At 42.9% G+C, this 18,601-nt stretch overlaps 1 protein-coding gene across 3 annotated transcripts; it reads right to left on the reverse strand.

Moving 5' to 3' along the window:
• Positions 1-1,536: 1,536 nt before the first annotated feature.
• p2ry13 (purinergic receptor P2Y13) lies at positions 1,537-7,203 on the reverse strand. Of its 3 annotated transcripts, none has more exons than XM_086035670.1 (4): positions 6,951-7,203; positions 6,258-6,357; positions 4,486-4,875; positions 1,537-2,567 (listed from the first exon to the last, which is right to left on the reverse strand). In XM_086035670.1, the coding sequence occupies exons 1-4, from the start codon at positions 6,983-6,985 to the stop codon at positions 2,100-2,102; spliced, it is 993 nt and encodes a 330-aa protein (XP_085891796.1). In that variant the 5' UTR covers positions 6,986-7,203; the 3' UTR covers positions 1,537-2,099. The 3 variants fall into 3 exon arrangements, with proteins under 3 accessions (XP_085891796.1, XP_085891795.1, XP_085891797.1); XM_086035669.1 differs by having other exon boundaries at positions 6,258-6,449; XM_086035671.1 differs by lacking the exon at positions 6,951-7,203 and having other exon boundaries at positions 6,258-6,449.
• Between the last annotated feature and the right edge of the window lie 11,398 nt (positions 7,204-18,601).

Consider the following 18,601-nt stretch of genomic DNA (forward strand, 5'->3'; position numbering starts at 1 on the left):
ACACCTCTCCAGGTCTCACTGTCATTGCCCACGTGAGCATTGAAGTTTCCCAGCAGAACGATGGAGTCCCCAGGTGGAGCGCCCTCCAGCACACCCTCCAAGGACTCCAAAAAGGGTGGGTACTCTACACTGCTGTTTGGTGCATAAGCACAAACAACAGTCTGGAGACTCTGAGGTGGGCTCTCCTATCTCTGGGGTTGAAGTAACCGAGGTAGTCAAAAAGCTCCTCGGTGGCAAAGCCCCGGGGGTGGATGAGATCTGCCCGGAGTCAATAAAGGCTCTGGATGTTGAGGGGCTGTCATGGTTGACACGTCTCTACAACATTGCGTGGGCATCGGGGACAGTGCCCCTGGATTGGCAGGCCGGGGTGGTGGTCCCCCTTTTTAAGAAGGGGGACCGGAGGGTGTGCTCCAATTACAGAGGGATCACACTCCTCAGCCTCCCCGGTAAGGTCTATTCAGGGGTGCTGGAGAGGAGGGAGGTCGAATATCGGATTCAGGAGGAGCAATGTGGTTTTCGTCCCGGCCGTGGAACAGTGGACCAGCTCTACACCCTCAGCGGGGTCCTCGAGGGTGCATGGGAGTTCGCCCAACCAGTCTACGTGTGTTTTGTGGACTTGGAGAAGGCATTCGACCATGTCCCTTGGGGAGTTCTGTGGGGGGTGCTTCGGGAGTACGGGGTACCGAGCCCCCTAATAAGGGCTGTCCGGTCCCTGTACCACCGATGTCAGAGTTTGGTCCGCATTGCCGGCAGTAAGTCGGATTCGTTTCCAGTGAGGGTTGGACTCCGCCAAGGCTACTCTTTGTCACCGATTCTGTTCCTAACTTTTATGGACAGAATTTCTAGGCGCAGCCGATTTGTCGAGGGGGTCCGGTTTGGTGTCCTCAGTATTGCATCTGTGCTTTTTGCAGATGATGTGGTACTGTTGACTTCTGAAAGCCGCGATCTCCAACTCTCACTGGAGCAGTTCGCAGCCGAGTGTGAAACGGTCGGAATGAAAATCAGCACCTCCAAATCTGAGACCATGGTCCTCAGTCGGAAAAGGGTGGCGTGCCCTCTCCGGGTCGGGGATGAGATTCTGCCCCAAGTGGAGGAGTTCAAGTATCTTGGGGTCTTGTTCAGGAGTGAGGGTAAGATGGAACGGGAGATCGACAGGCGGATCGGTGCAGCGTCTGCTGTGATCCGGACCCTGTATCGGTCTGTCGTGGTGAAGAAGGAGCCCAGCCGAAAGGCGAAGTTCTCAATTTACCGGTCGATCTACGTTCCTACTCTCACCTATGGTCATGAGCTGTGGGTCATGACCGAAAGAACAAGATCTCGGATATAAGCGGCCGAAATGGGTTTCCTTCGCAGGGTGTCCGGGCTCTCCCTTAGAGATAGGGTGAGAAGTTCGGCCATCCAGGAGGGACTCAGAGTCGAGCCGCTGCTCCTCCGTGTTGAGAGGAGCCAGTTGAGGTGGCTCGGGCATCTGATTAGGATGTCTCCTGGACGCCTCCCTGGTGAGGTGTTCCAGGCATGTCCCACCTCCAGGAGACCCCGAGGGCGACCGAGAACACGCTGGAGAGACTATGTCTCCCGGCTTGCCTGGGAATGCCTTGGGATCCCTCCGGAAGAGCTGGAAGATGATGATGGGGATAGGAAAGTCTGGGTTTCCCTGCTGAAGCTGCTGCCTCCGCGACCTGACTTCGGATAAGCGGGAGATAATGGATGGATGGATGGATAGGTGGGCTGGCACTCCAGAGACCCACATATGTCGATACAAGTAATGAAAAAGTCAGTTTTCTATAATACGTTGCCTTTACATTAGCTATGCCTGTCAAAAAATTAACAAACCAATCAGCATCTTTTAAAAAGTCAACAAGGGGCTCGTGGTTTGGACATCACATAAGTTAAACTAAAAGGTTGCTGTACCGAAAGATAATTATCATGGATGCTGCCGTAGAGGCAATTTTATCAGAAATGGACAACATTTAACGCATATATTATCTAAAAACACGTTAACATTTTTAAAGTTTCACATCATTTTCCATGCAGTTTTATCTTACTTACAGAATATTCGACATATTTACATAATGAACTTGTTAGATAGTTCCAGTCTGTTATTTTGGTGGGTTAATGTGCACCACTCTGTTGTTGTTTGCCATTTGCGACATCTCCAGCTGCGTGGACGTGGCAGTGGGATAGTCTTCCTTGTGGAGGGGCTTTCGTCTGAGTGTGAACGTGAGTCTCTTCCTGAACACGCTGCACAGGAACACGTAAATGAGCGGGTCAAGACACACGTTGGTGGCCGACAGCCACAACGTGGTCTCTTTGGCTATGAAGAGCCCGTTCTTCGTCCGGCACTGACTGATGGCATTGCCGGTCTGCGTCAGTGTGTAGGGAACTCGCGCAAAGTGGAAGGGAGCAAAGCAGACGAAGAAGACGCCAACCACCACGAAGACCTTGGCTTTGGTTTTGCGGCTGGCTTCCTGAGAGCTGCTCTTTGAGGCTTTGTATGACTCATATACCTTCTTGCTAATGAATGTATAGCAGAACACCATCAGGGCCAGAGTTCCCCAGAAGATCACCTGCAGGGAAACATAAAGAAAGAGAAAACATGATGCACCTGCACATGTTAATCTTTTTATATACAGCATATCCTGTTCAGGATCATGAAGGGAACAGAAGTTTTCACCAAATGACTTTGAGGAAAAGCTGGAGTACACCATTGAATAGTCGCCATTCAATTACAGGTCTATTATGAATGAGGCATTGAGTGGGAATTAATCACATATGTGAACCACTGCACTATTAATGGCAACACCTGCACAAATGAATAGTACTTGTACATTAAAGTAATGGTAACAAGTTAACAACAATATCTACATTGCACACAGATGGCCCCAATCAGGACCAAATTGCTAGCAAAAGTGAAGAAGACATTGTGTAATTATGTCATTTTACATTTGTAATAAAGTGTCATTTTGACAGTGGAAAATCAACCAGCTTTCTAGCAAGAGACAATAAACTAGCATGCTAACTAGAAACTTAACTAAGCTTGCTTGTTTAACCATGTAGATCACCATGTTTTGTTGGCCCATACCCCACCCATCTACCAAATTGTCATGGAAAGTTACTACATTAGCCACATTAGCATGCATTAACCTGCATGCTAGCCAATTAAATAGCTAATTAAAGAAGCTTGTGAGGTTAACAATGTCATAGTATTAAATTAATCAATATGTTCTTTGATGTTGTGGAAAGTGACGAGCTTTGCTTGCTAAGTAACTAAGTGTGTTTCATGCTGATACACTGTCTTCTCTGACTCCTGATGCATGGAGGATAAAATAAAACATTATGAATAGATCAATTGTATTGATTCAAATGAAAAAAAAAGTGAAAGAGAATTCCAGTTACCTATCACCTTTGATTGGATCTGCACAACATTTGAATCTTTTCCCCATTCTCTACCTGTTGTCATGGTAATTTACTAGCTAAGATAACCAATTAGCCATCGAACTAACTAAAGATGTTTATGCAACACTCTCAAAACAGTTGAGCGAAAAATAACACAATTTTGGGTAAGAAAAGGACCAATTCACTACTTGGCTCAATTTGTCCCAACTTTTTTTTTTTTTTTTTTTTTTTTTTTTTTTTCAAAAAAATGGGAAGCTTTGTACAAAACAATGCCAGAATGGAGGTCAAATTGGCCCAAAAAATATGTTTGGGTTGACTTCCACTTTAAGCTCACACTCTAAAACAATTGGGTTAAAAAAAAAGGCCAATCCACAAAAATCGACAGATACATTTTTGACCCCAAATTGTGTTATTTTTAACCCAATTGTTTCAGAGTATGAACTTAAAGTGGAAGTCAACCCAAACATATTTTTTTCAAGAATATTTCTATGCAGGCCCACTAGTTGAAACAAGGCTCAGGTAACGACCGATCACAGCTCGCCTGTTTTCTGATGCTGAGAAAGCCGGTCATTATCTGAGCCCTGTAATGTCATTTTTGAGTCGACAGAAGTGACAAAAATGGCTACCCCCTGAGATGGGTAGATTTTGCTGCTTCATATTCCACAAATGCAATATTCATCAGAAAGCTTGTTTCAACTAGTGGTTCTGCATAGAACATATTCTTGAAAATAAGGTCGGTAGTCGGAAACGCTAACAGAAGCCCTTTTAAAATGATAGTCAGACCGGCCTATAGACGATTACTATTTGGTCCAGCCGGACAAAATGGCGGATAAACCGACGGCAGAAGAGTACCCTGGCTGTACGCGGAAGGCAATAAATGGACTATGAATTTTTAGTAAAATGCCCAGCTCTGCACACAGAAAGACAGCCATTTTAGTTAGTGCCTTACCTACATAGGACAGAAAACTTAGCATTATTGTCTTTGTGAAGGCAGAATTTTCAAGCCATTATAATGGGATGGTGTAACAAATGAACTAATGATGAATTATTCCCTCATGATGAATGATGAATTATTCATATCAAGGATACCTGACAGAAGTAGTTGAAACCTTCATGCCAAGCCAGGCCGGCCTGGCTCTTCATGGAGGTGCACTTGACTCGTCCGTTAGAGTAGCGTGGTGGCTGGTCGCTTAGAATCACATTGGGCAGCGCTAAAGACAACATGACCACCCACACAGCAGCACTCAGAGCCTGGCCGACCCAGACCCGCTGCAGGGCGCCCTTGCCGAAGGGCCGGACTATCTTCAGGTAGCGGTCCAGGCTGATGAGGCCCAGCAAGATGATGCTGATGTACATGGTGATGTAGAAGAGAACGGCCGAGTAACGGCAGTGGAAGGCCCGCAGCGGACCCGCACCCACGCCGGCGTCGCTCAGGACCCTCAGGGGGATGGTCAACGTCATTAACAAGTCAGCCACCACCTGTTGTTTTAAAAGATCACATGGTTTGGTTAGAAATAAAAACATATCCAAACATGGACCCAACCATTCAGTCCTCCATCACTATCCTTCTAGCATCCATCTATTCATCCAATTATCCCTACAACCATTAATACATCCATCCAAACATCCATCCATCCAACCATACATGAATCTATCCATCGACCATCCCGCCATCCATCCATTTTCTAACAATTACATGTACCTGTGAGCTGAGGCTTATCTCATCTGGCTTTAGGTGAGAGAGGAGGTACACCCTGGACTGGTCACCAGTCAACACATAGACAAACAACCAAACTCTTCTTCACATCTATGGCTATAATCACTGAATGGCTTAGGTCCTGAATACATTAACGAAATGCTCATGGAATATATAACCTTGTGGGGTTCTGAGGTCAGCAGACTCAAGTCAATTACTGGAACCCAGAATTCAAAGCAAACAGTGCTTCAGCATTGAGCTGTCATGCTGCACGCAAATGGAATAAGCTGTCATCAGAAGTGAAATTAGTGTAAATGTAAATGCTTTTAAATGCAGGTTAAAAAACGTTTCGCCCCATACCTAGAATTAAGGTCTTTTAGAGAAGTTCTATAATCCATTTTTCCCAAATCATGTTCTTGCGCTGTACATTATTTTAGTAATTTTAGTGAACTGCTTATTATTTCCGCGACCCTTGTGAGGATAAGCGGTATCGATAACGTAGGGATGGATGCTTATTATGTATCTACTTTGCTTTTAAATGTCTTAAATCTTTCTGTTCTTTAAATGCGTTAAATCATTTTGCCTTTAAATGTTGTTTTGTAACCATTCAAAACACACTGAGTTATTTTATGTATCAATTGTGCTATATGCAGTAAATCAGGCTGCCTAGCCTTGCCTACGGAAAGTTTTGCGCCACCAATACGTGCAAGCAGAATTAAACTCCACACAGGAACATACAAAGTACACGCAGTGACCCAAACCCAGAAGCTTTAACAGTGAGCCAGACATCCTCATCAAATGTTCCACCATTGACACGGGTTAGAATTTTTGTGCCAATGATAACTATGTCCATAATAACACAATAGAGATACTGATAGATACCCAGGAAGTGTAACTGCCTTGGACTCGACCTTATCTATGCTTACTCTGTAAACAAACACAGTGCAGCTCAGCCTCTGGCTCGCAAACATCATGGCCAGTGGTTTGCTTGGGGCAGTGTTTCGCATCTGTTAACTTATTTGAAATAGTATCATTTGAATGCAGGAAAAAAGTAGTATGGTACAAACATGGCTTCCTGTGGCATTGATACAGACTCTCCAGAGCTCTGAAGATGCAGCCAAAGCAATAATGACATTATTAAAGTTTTTATCATGAAGCCACTCACCACATTCTTTAGAAAGACCATGAATGTGGACTTGCTGGGGATGCTGAAGAAGATCCATGCCGCCATAGAATTGAGCAGCAGGGCAACTATGAAGAGGATGCTGTACAGGCAGGGGAACACCACCGAGGTCACGCTGATATCCCGGACACACTTGACCGAAGCGTTGGCTAGCGAGGTGTTCATTTTGGTTTTCTAGAGATGACAAGGTCGTATGACTAAACAGACATATGCAGTGTTTAAAGGGCCAAAATTGAAAGAGTTCATTCAAAAGGATGAAAGGTCGACTAAATGCAAGAAAGAGATGTTAGAAGTGGAAAGAAGGCAGTCCACAAGGATTTCAGCTCGTGATCATGATTAATTGTTGACAGTTACTTAGTGTACAAACATAGCCATGGCTCAAGGACCACATGCTGCTTCATCATATCTCAAGACATGACCATTACATCCAACATTGTTTGGGGATTTTAGTGCTCTAAACAAGAGTTGGGGTTTTGAAGCAAGGGTTAGGGTTTCAAACCGGGATTACAGTGTCAAATTAAGCTTTCACTCAAGGGTTATAGACTGTATGCATAATAAATCATTCTAAATTAAGTAATGAATCCATTAGAGAGACTACAGAATGTTTTTGCTTATTGAGGGATAAGATGAATAAGATGATTGAAAGATGAAGTTAGTGAAATGATTCAGTCTTACCTTGTGTCCTTCTGTGCTATGTGACTGTGCAGCATGAGAAGAAGATATAAGGCAATAACGGGGGCAAAAAAACCACAATATTTCAGAAGTAGAAAGTAGTGAAATATCCGATTCCGCTTTTTCCGCTCTCATCCACAGGAAGTTAGCCAAAGAAAGGAAACCCAATTGAGCACGTATTGATGTTACTTTAGTTCTTCGGTTGAAATACTGCTGTCTTGAAGAGTGTGCGTGTGAGTGTGTATCTGCGTGTCTGTTTTAGTGTGTTGTCTCTCGAGCTTCTGTCTCCGGCCCCCTGAGGACTTTGCCAGGCTTCCTGTGAGTGAAAGAGACTTTCCTTACTCACTTCCTGTCCCAATTGTTCCCCGAGAGGTTGGCGCTCGTGCGTGCCAGTCAAAGGACAACACCATGGGCTCGTTCCGGCGGACCCTCGTCCGAGGACCAGTTGTACGTTCCTGCCCACCCCCCTAAAAAAGCCCACTTCTCTTTTCTCATGAGACTATGCAGTCAAAAGCAAAAATTGGGTGGGGTTTTTTAGGAGGTTAGAATGCTGTGCTGTGTGTCGATATACAGTACAATATGTGATGAGATATTGGTTCCTAATGCATACTGGCGTAGTGATGCTTTATAGAATTTGACTTCCTTTTGCACCCTTCTATAAATAAAACGAGCGTCCTGTGAGAGCATGACAGGCATAATTTCCTGTGTGGCTTTCCTTGTTGGATCAGGACCAGGAATGACAGCAGATTGGAAGAGAGCGACGAGTAGAAATGCTGCCGTTGAAAAGCGACCCCTGGGCGATCGTTAATTATCTCTCTAGTTTGCTACTTGACCCAGCGGTAAAGTGTGTGGTGTAGCGGCTTCAGAAAAATGATGATAAACCTATATTTTGCTAAACATGTTACAGTATGTATCATAATACGCTGCATTTCTACATTATATTATATATTTTGCCATTTTTAAAGCCGCCTTTACCATGCTCAAAACCTCAACAAATTTTGTAGAAGCTAGTTCAACCTAGCTACCACAAAAATGGCTCGTTAGTGCCTCGTTGAATTAGGGTTTTAAAGTGGAAGTCAACCCAAACATATTTTCTTCAAGACTGTGTTCTATGCAGGTCCACTAGTTGAAACATGGCATTCTGCTTAATATTGCGTTTTTGGAATATGAATTAAAGCAGCAAAATCCATCCGATTTTAGCCATCAGAGGGGCGTCCATTGTGTCACTTCTGTCGCGTGAACATGACATCACAGGCGCTCCGGGCTCAGATAACGACCAATCATTGCTCAATTTCAGAAAACAGGTGGCCTATTAGTGTTTCAGGTTTCAAGTTAAGGTTTAGCCTGGGTTAACCCATTAAAGTCGGGAACACACAAGCGTGTTTCTACCACTAAAGCCAGGAGCGGTGTTATGTTTTTCTCCCTTTAAAGCCGGGAGAGGGTATACCTCATTTTCTATTTTTAATCCAATTCTCAGTCTCTTAGCCAATGAAATGTTTCAGAATATACATGTGACAGTATCGTGAGTCGTCATAGGATATCCAGAATTTTTTCGAGGAGTAATTCATTCGATCGAGGGAGCTCTGATATAAGTCATGGCAGTTATATAGACGACGTGCTTGCTTGCGGACTTTAAAGCCGTGAAACCAGCCAAACGTGATGTATGGTTAAGATATGTGTTTGTAGACAAAAACGATTTCAACGTCTTTGTAAGAGAATACAGCATGGTAATTACCACTCAATGTTTTTTTTTTAAATTAACAATAGTGCTTTGCTTGCATCTTCGATTGAAACAGTAAAGATTAATAAACTCGGGCCTGTGTGAAAGCCACATGTCTAAGCTCTTAAATTTGTTTGGAATTATGCTTCTGCCTGCTATAGGGGCTGAGATTTAATTATTCTGTAGGTGTTGAATTTCTGCAAAAATGTCAGGTTTTCAAGGGTGACTCCAAATAGAGCCATAGGTTTTAGAGAGATGTCTCACGGGAGGCTTCAGGCTTTAATGGGTTAATGGCCCAAACAATGGTTAGGGTTTCAATCCTGTCTTAGGGTCTTGGGTGTTTGGCCGACTTGATGTGATTTACTGTTGTCTGTAGAGCTGCAAAGTGCTGCGTCAAATCTTAAACCCAATGCACTTACACTCTTAAAACTGCTTGCTCAAAAATAGCCCAATTGTGGTCAAAAAATCACGACATGCTAATTGGGTCAGTTTGAGCCAACTTTATGAACCACCTTTTGTATAATGTTAAAAAATGCTTATATAAACAATATAACACTTATATTGTTAAAATAAGCTTTTTTTTTTTTCACAATTTTCAGTGTGCTGCGAGATTTTTTCAATTAAATAAATGTGCCTTGACTCAAAAAAGTTTGAAAAACACTGCTCTAAATCACATTTCCTGTCATACAAACAGAAATTAGTTATCTTTGTCATCTGTGTTGTGTTTACCGCAGTGTCTGCAGTATCTAGTTCACAAGTGCAGCCACCTGTCAGGCAAGAGCCCCACGGTGCTTTCACTGTTGAACGTTAAGCTCGCTGTTAAATCAGCCCCAGACAAACATATGTGCCCCTTGGTTTCATGGCACGCCACAAACTAATGGCTTTGTACTAATAGAAAGAAGTCCATAAAGATGCTACCTTTTTTATGTAAAGATGTTATCTTTATTTTTTTATTTTTACAGTTACCATGGGAGACCTGAAATAAATGAAATGTTGACATTTTCCTGCTTTAACACCTTACATGGAATAAACCCGATTGCATTTATACAGCTCCTTTGGACATTATAAAGTGGTTTACAATGTGTACGGCCTCGTTCACACGCTCACAGAAACATGAGGGAAGGGACATGCAATGTGCCAACCGCTTCATTATCGCACTCAAGGACTCCATGACACATGATAGAGTTCGCCATTTAATTTCTTGACGTTTCACACATCCTCTTTAACCCCTCAAAGTAGGGTTTCAAGCAAACCATAATTACGGTTTCAAATTGGGTTTTAATGCCAATGGATTTCAAGCCAGTATTATGGTTTCAAATCAGGATTAGAGTATAGATTGTTTTCAAGACAGTGTTAGGATTTCAAATTAGGGTTATAAACCAGGGTTAGGCTTATAGACACCAAATAGGGTTTCAAACCAGGTTTGGGTGGAAAATTAGTTTCAAATTAAGGTTTCAAGACATTTTTAGGGTTTTATACAGGGGTAAGGATTTCAAAGTAGAGTTTCAAGCCTGGGTTAGGATTTCAGACAGTTGTTGGTTTTTCAATTTTGAGTTTCCAGCCAAGGCTAGGTGAAACCTCATGGTTTCAATCCATAATTAGAGTTTCAAATGAGGGTTTCAACTTAGTGTTTGATACCAATGATAAGGTTTCAATTCAGAATAGAGGTTTCAAATGGGGTTTAGGTTCCAAGCCAATTAGTGTTAGGGTTTAAAGTAGGGATTCAAGCCAGAATTTGGGTGTCAAACAAGTTTTTTTTTTGCCTGAGTTCTGATTTCAATTTATGGTTTCAAGCCAAAGTTTGGGCTTCAAAGTAATCTTTCAAGCCAGAGTTAGGGTTTGAAAATGGGCAAAAGGTTTTATGCGTTTCTACTGTTCCGCAGTTCCATTAATAAGAAAGAATAGTTTCTTCAGAGGGTGTTTCAGCAAAACGTGAGGAGGGAAAACACATTATTTGCGCAATTCTCAAACGTCACATTGAGCTCATACAAAAGTGTGTATGTATCCTTTTTACTAGTGCACTTGAATGAGACTCCCTTGCAACATATGTGAAAAAGAAACTGCCCCGGGATAACCTCGATCATTCCAAACATTTCAATAACCCGCAGTTGACTTACTGGCACACTCACACACACGCACACAGGCAAGCAATCACAAGGGCACACTTGATTGAGAAACGCAATTTATCCTACGAACAAATCCACAATGTGCAAAAATGAGATCTACAGGAAGAAACTTACGCAAATTCCTTTTAACATAATTTTTTTTTTTTATACATTTTGTTTTCCCCTATTAAAACAGCAATAAGACAACAGTTCTTTCTTCTAAACCTCTATTAAAAGTAAGAAGCCTGACTGAAAACAACAGGAAACTTAACTGAGCTACATCCTTGCTCATCACTTGCATCACGCTGAGGCTGTGTTGAGGTGACCCCTGTTGTGTATTGATTGCTTGTGATTGTTGGCAAAATGCCGCGATGCCCCCTTGGCAATCTGGGTTGATGACGTAACATTGTTGTTGGAAGTGGAACGAAAATACAGAGGTAGGTGCAATAGCTCCCCATCTTCCGTGTCCTTATTCTTTGTTATAACAAACTGGTGATGAGGTACGGCCCCACGTTTATTATTTTCGTCTGGGAGTCCAACATTGCCGAGTTGTTTTTTCCGCGGCTGTGCGATGCGACGTTGTGGCTAACAGTCTAGTCTTCGTTCTTTGACGGCGAGCTTTGTCGCTGCGGGAGGAGGAGTACTTTCCGCGGAGAGAAGGTTTTTGCCGCGACGGGAGGAGGAGACGTCTCGACAGTGAAAAGAGAACATTCTGCAGGGCTAATCGCTCGAGGAATATCATCGAGGATGGCCGCTCTTGTCTGACATATGGGGCCATTTGACGAAAATGCAGAGCAATGGTCTTCATACACCGAGAGGTTTGAGTATTTTATCCTTGCTAACAAGATTGAAGAGGATGTTGTCGTACCAACTTTTCTGAGTATTATGGGAGGAAAGACATTTAACCTCCTGCGTAGTCTTGTTCAACCTGACAGGCCAGGAAACAAGACTTATGTGGAAATTGTGACTATATTAAAATGTCACTATATGCACCAAAGCCACTGGCCATTGCAGAGAGGTTCAGATTCCATAAAAGGAATCAGGAAGAGGGGGAATCGGTTTCACAATTTGTTGCTGTATTAAAACAGTTATCTGAACATTGTGAATTTGGACTTTCACTAAATGATGCTACACGTGGCCGGCTGGTGTGTGGTCTGCGCTCTGAAGCTATTCAAAAAAGACTATAAACACAAGCCAATTCTGCGACTGGAGAAGGCAATTGAAATTAGCACATCAATGGAGAATGGTTGCAAAAGAAGCACAGTTGTTAAGTACATCCACCCAAGTGCATAAGGTGTTTGAGTCCGCCAAGAAAACAGTACCAAGCCAACAATGCTATTGTTATGGAAAAACAGGGCACCAGGCACCAGAGTGCTGGTGTAAGGACTTGGACTGTAGGAACAGTGGTATAAGGGGGCACATTGAACGTGTCAGTGGAAGTAAAAAGAGTCAGTCCCAGAAACAGTATAATGAGAGACAGAGAGGTGGTGTAACCCAAAAGAAATATGTAAATAAGATGGGACATGAAGAGGATGAGCATAGCGATTGTGAGTCAGAGGAAGACACAGTACATATCTTGTCTGATGTTGATGACAATGATGAAGGATACTGGGTCACACCATCACTTAAGAACAAGCCAGTCCAGATGCAGGTGGACACTGGTACTCGTGTGTCCATGGTGTCCGAATTTGTTTATAAAGATAAATTCCAACACCTTGTCCTCCAAAAGATGATACTGAAGTTAAGGACATACACGGGTGCGCCTGTCCCAGTGTTAGGAGTTGTGTACATGACACTGGAACATAATGAACAAAAACGGACTCTTCCCTTCTACGTCGTTTCAGGGAATCATCCAGCTGGGCTGTCAGTGGCTAAAGAAGATCAAATTGAATTGGCAACATGTGTTCATGATCAGAGATGAAGAAACAAACCGCTTACGGGAGATCTTGAAAACGCATCCCAAGGTTTTTGATATTGAGCTTGGCAGCATGAAATACATTACTGTTACACTGACTGTTAAACCTGGGAGCTCCCCAAGGTGTCTAAAAGCTAAGCCTGTCCCATATGCCATCAAACCGAAAGTCGAAGCAGAATTGGACAGATGAGTGAAGAGTTGGGCCCTGCAACCAGTAAGCACCAGTGAGTGGGCTACACCAATTGTCCCCGTCATGAAAAAGGATGGAACTCCAAGAATTTGTGGGGATTTCAAAGTCACTCTGAATCCAATTTTGGCAACTGAAAAGTATACATTACCCCTCATTGCTGATCTTTTCTCATGTCTGGCTGGAGGGAAGAAGTTTATCAAGATTGATTTATCGCAAGCATATCTTCAAATGCATGTGGAACGGAAGTCACAGGAGATGTTGACTATTGTGACTCACAAAGGTCTTTATCGGTATCAGAGGCTCCCCTTTGGAATCACTTCTGCTCCAGCACTTTTCCAAATGGACCGGATCCTGAGTAGCCTTTCCAGGGTTTAGTGCTACCTGGATGACTTGCTTATCACAGGGCCCGATGATCAGTCCCACTTACAAAATCTGGATGCAACACTGCAACGTCTGGAAGAATATAGTTTGAACGTCAGACAAGACAAATGTGAGTTTTTCCGGCCCTCTGTTGAAGACTTGGGAAATGTGATTGACAGCACGGGACTCCACAAGGCACCATCAAAGGTGAGGGCTATCGTAGAGGCTCCGTCGCACAAAAATGTGAGTCAGTTGAGATATTTTCTGGGGTTGTTGACTATGCAAGGTTTGTTGCCTTGCTAACATGTTGAAACCACTACATATACTGCTTAACAAAACAACACCATGGAAGTGGATGGCCAAATGTGAGTCAGTGTTCAAAGATGTGAAGACAGCTCTTGTCTACTCTGTTGCCCTCGCATACTTTGACCCCAAACTACCTCTTTAGCTGGAGTGTGATGCTTTACCGTATGGGGAGGGTGCTGTCGTGTCACATGTCATGCCGTCGGAGGAAGAGAGACCAATCACTTTTGCTTCGAGGACGCTGATTAAGACGGAAAGCAATTATGCGCGGATTGAGCGTAAAGCTCTGTCTATAGTTTTTGGGGTCAAGAAATTTCATCCGTATATATTTGGCAGGAAATTCACAATACTGACAGACCATCGACCCCTGACCTCAATCTTTGGTTCACATATGGGCATTCCATCGCTGGTGGCCAGTTGTATGCAGCGATGGGCCCTGCTGTTGTCTGCTCACCACTATACGATCAAGTATAGAAAGTCGGACCAACATCAGAATGTTGACGGACTCTCAAGGCTCCCCCTGCCAGTCGTACACTCTGAGCCCACGAAGGCGGAAATATTGTACTTTGAGGAGGTGTCTGCTGCTCCGGTCACCTCTGCTCACGTGAAGAAGCACACACGCACTGATCCCATATTGTCTGAGATTGTGGATATCATCACTCGGAGTAGAGGGAGAAAGATGACACCCAACTTCAAGCCTTACTTGGTGAGATGAGATGAGCTTTCAGTCCAGAATGGATGCTTATTGTGGGGCTATCGTTAAGTCATCATTCCACCGCCCCTTAGAGAGAAACTGCTCGCCGAGCTACAAGTCGGGCACTGTGGTGTGGTTAGGATGAAAGAAATTGCACGCAGTTACTTCTGGTGGCCAGGCTTCTTGGATGCAACCATAGAGGAGAAAGCAAAGTCATGCAATGACTGCCAGAAATGGAGGAACCTCCCACAGCTCGCACCTTTACATCCTTGGGACTGGGCTGAGGAACCGTGGCAAAGAGTCCATATTGATTTTGCTGGACCGCTGGAGAACTACATGTTCCTAGTGGTTGTTGATACTCATTGCAAATGGCCAGAAGTAGCTGTCATGAAAAGCACCTCATCGGAGAGAACCATCGAAGAGCTAAGGTCTATTTTCAGCAGGTTTGGTCTCCCTCAACAACTCGTCAGTGATAATGGTCCACAGCTGGTGTCGTGAGAGTTTAGAACATTCATGGAAGAGAATAGTATTGAGCACATCAAGTCTGCACCTTACCATCCTGCTACAAATGGGCTTGCAGAAATATTTATACAAACTATGAAGCAAGCGCTGAAGTCCTCACCAAGCACACAGTCTCTAAATTGACGCCTCAGTGCTTTTCTGTTGTCATACAGGAACACACCCCATGCCACAACAAAGGTGTCTCCTGCTTCATCTATGTTAAAGAAAGCGCTCCGCCCTCGGCTTGACCTTCTAAGACCTCAAAAGACAAAAGACATTGTTCACCGACAACAGGAAGCTCAAAGAGGACAACGGGCAAAAGCAAAATTTCGGTCTTTCACAGCAGGAGGTAAGGTTCTTGCTCGGAACTATGCCCATGGTGCTAAATGGACGCCAGCGACAGTTATTGCACAAACAGGTCCAGTGTCATACACAGTGGAAACCCATGATCATCTCATCTGGAGGAGACATGTTGCTCAATTACTACACTCTTCAGGCCCAGCTGAAGATTCACCTCATGTTACATCCATCAATCCAGAGCCGGAGGTCCATCAAGAGCAACACCAATCCCCAGAGGAGCCTCGTGAGCCACTTTCAAAAATGGACAGTGTCCCAGGCACACCTAACCCTGCTCAGGGGCCTATGCCAGGTACCCCCAACAATTCAGGACTCATTCAATCCTCACCAAAAAACGCTGTGACTGACTTAGTCACTGGTCATACTTACCCTAGAAGAAACAGACGACCCCCTGACATTGTAGGGTAGTGACTCACCGATTCCATCGGGGCAGAATAATCCCCAGGGTTGAGTCCGGATTGAGGTAGTCTACCCTCACTCCATAGTTAGTGCACCGTTCTATAACGTTGCTATAGGTTCATTCTTGTTTGTGTAGTGAAGCCGAGGCCTTGCACACAAATACTAAGTTGTTGTAAAAATGTTGACTTTTATTAAGGGCACCTTAACAGTAAGGGGGAAGGGATATGTTGTGTATTGATTCCTTATGATTGTTGGCAAAATGCCGCGATGCCCCCTGGGTAATCTGTGTTGATGACGTAACATTGTTGTTGGAAGTGGAACGAAAATACAGAGGCAGGTGCGATTGCTCCCCGTCTTCTGTGTCCTTATTCTTTGTTATATCATTCATCCAAGGTTATAACAACCCCGACCCCCAAAATAACTATTGTGTATCGATTTGCAGAGCTGGGCATCGCCTATTTCCTGTCTGTATATTTAATCGACCCACGTGGTCGTAGTCGGTCCGAGTCAGCCAAACGATGTTGAGAACAGACTTAACCTGTACCACGTCACACGCAGGTGCCGCACTCCTGACACACGGCCGAGTAAGGAAAAAAAACGAAAAATTAAACAGTGTTGTGCACCTTGTGGTCACACAGACGCAATGACATGTGTCCCAAACTGCTTTTATTTCACCGATCACCACGTGCATGTGTGTGTGTGTCTGTTGTTTTTGTTTGATATTTTTCTTTATTTGGCTCCTGTGGCGCCTGCTTGTGACGTCAAGATTATTCTTGACGGCAGTTGGCTGTCGCCGACGAGGGACAGGACCATATGGTTGATTAAATATGCAGGATGGAATGCGGTGGCAGTTAGGCGATGCCCATCTATGTCGATTTGTTAATACATAGGATATACTACATTCACGACCCACAATTTTAAGCACACTTGCAGACAAAAGTTCTTGTTTGTAAAGGTTATCAACCAAGACAAATTTTAAAAAAGGATTAAAAAACAGAGCGAAGTCATAATTTTGTTTTTTAAGATAGTTGCTGAAAACGTGCAGACTGAGAAATATGTATCACTGAATTGTGGAGCGTTAAACCCAGGTCGTCCCTCCCCCACAATATAAAAAAAAACGATTGCCTTTGTCATCAGCAACATCTTGCAATGTCGGCCGTTAGTGTTCGCCTGTCACGCAGAGAAAGGCATAGGAGTGGGGAGGGGAAGAAAAATGTCCGACTTGACAGCCAGCGTGGGGACCAGGGCTTCGGGCTGGTGAGGTCGCCTTAAAGCACCTTGTTGTCTGCAATGTGTGCAGCGTGCACGTCCATGACACAAAAACATTTGGAAGAATGAGTAGGGCAGAATTAATTTTCTTGAAAAAGTCTGACTTCACAGTCAGCATGTGGATTGGGGCTTTTGACTGGTGTGACCGCTTTAGAGCATCTCGTTGTCTGCCATGAATGTGTGCACGTCACATCGAGAAGCGGAAGTGCGAGGAGGAAAAATTTGCAAATGCAATTTGACCTATGGAAGTTCCTGTGTAGTCTTCCATCACAAAATGTTTAGAAATGCAAAATCACTTGTCGAGTTTATAACATGTGTCAGACTTGATAATGGTTGGTGGCCATTAGAGGGCAATAGGACACCAAGAAAACATAAACAAAAATTATTTCAAGTGAAATAATTAAGAAGTTTATGTTTTACATCTCATTTACCACTGCAATTTTGAAAGTAAATTTGCTAACATTGGTTGCTATCTTAATCTAATGCTAGGCTATGTGTACTGTAGCTACAAATGGTTTATTGTTGTCCAGAGCAATATTGAAACATATTATTGAAACTACTGACCTATCTTAGTATGGTTTACTGTTTTGTGTCAGAGGATATTCTTTAACTACAATACTTGTCAGTTGTCACGATAACCTGCAGATGTATAAATGACAGATGTTCGAGTTGCACTTTTTTGAATTTTGACACCAAAAACAAGGAGGCAAATTTAGTCACATGTGTGTTGTGCTTTGAGTGGGGCACTCCTATGACTGAGAGGTACCATAAGCTATGATGAGAAGAACAGGTAGGCCGGCTCGACCCTGAGCTTGTCAGGTCCAATTTTATTGCAATTTTAATCCCTCTTACACATTCTTCTGTACATTACAATTTAGCCTCGAAAAGTGACACATTGACTGCCTTGTTTATACAATTAAAAGTTAGCTGTTGAAAGTTATTGTTGAAAGGAACAACAGAAGTCAAATAAAGGAGCATGTGTTTTTTTTCTCCCCCCTCCCTATTGTAAATCTGATAGCAAAAAATAAATAACTAAAATAAAAAATCTAAATGAAAAGTATATAGTGCAATAAGCTTTTACAATAGCATCATAAAATTTCTGCTGTCAGAGTAGAAATTTTATAATCCGGTTTTATGTCCAATTTGTGTCGCTCCCACAAAAAGAAGGACAGAATGCACCAACCAGGATTTTTATTGGACGGAATATAGACTTATAACATATCAATGCCATTTCAAATCCATTCATTTCATTTGGTACAGCTACACGGGCTAATGAGATCGAATACAAGAGGTGTATGAAACAATTCTGCTTTTACAAAGATAATTCTGCTCTTTTTACTAATTTAGCAATGTATTTACTAATGTTGTTGTAGTCAGTATTTGCATATTACTACATCATAGCAATAATAATCATAAGAACTCACCAGGATTATGCTGATACTCCACAATGCAATCTGGGATGATTAGAGACTCTTCAACCAGACAAACGGAAATCTTCAAGCAATGAAAGGGAACCAATTGGTACCGACCCAAATTTCCTTCTAATTTTTCCAGTTTAAAAAAACAAGGGAAAAAACAAACAAAGGGAAATATGAATAAGTAATTCCTCTTTCATTTAACATTAATTATTTTGAATGAAAAAAGAAAGCACACTTTATCATGTTAATGAGTTGTGTTTTGGGGTGAATGGAAATATTCATATATTATATACCATATCATAATAATCATATTGCTACTTTTCATAATAATAATAATCACCATCATCATCATCATAATAGGAAAAAAACAGTTTTTTCTATCCATGAAATACTAGTGATATTAACAGATCTGCTATGTAATCC

Source organism: Filicampus tigris, chromosome 7 (genome assembly GCF_054856515.1).
Source record: "Filicampus tigris isolate MCC_2025a chromosome 7, RoL_Ftig_1.0, whole genome shotgun sequence".
Taxonomy (NCBI): Eukaryota; Metazoa; Chordata; class Actinopteri; order Syngnathiformes; family Syngnathidae; genus Filicampus; species Filicampus tigris.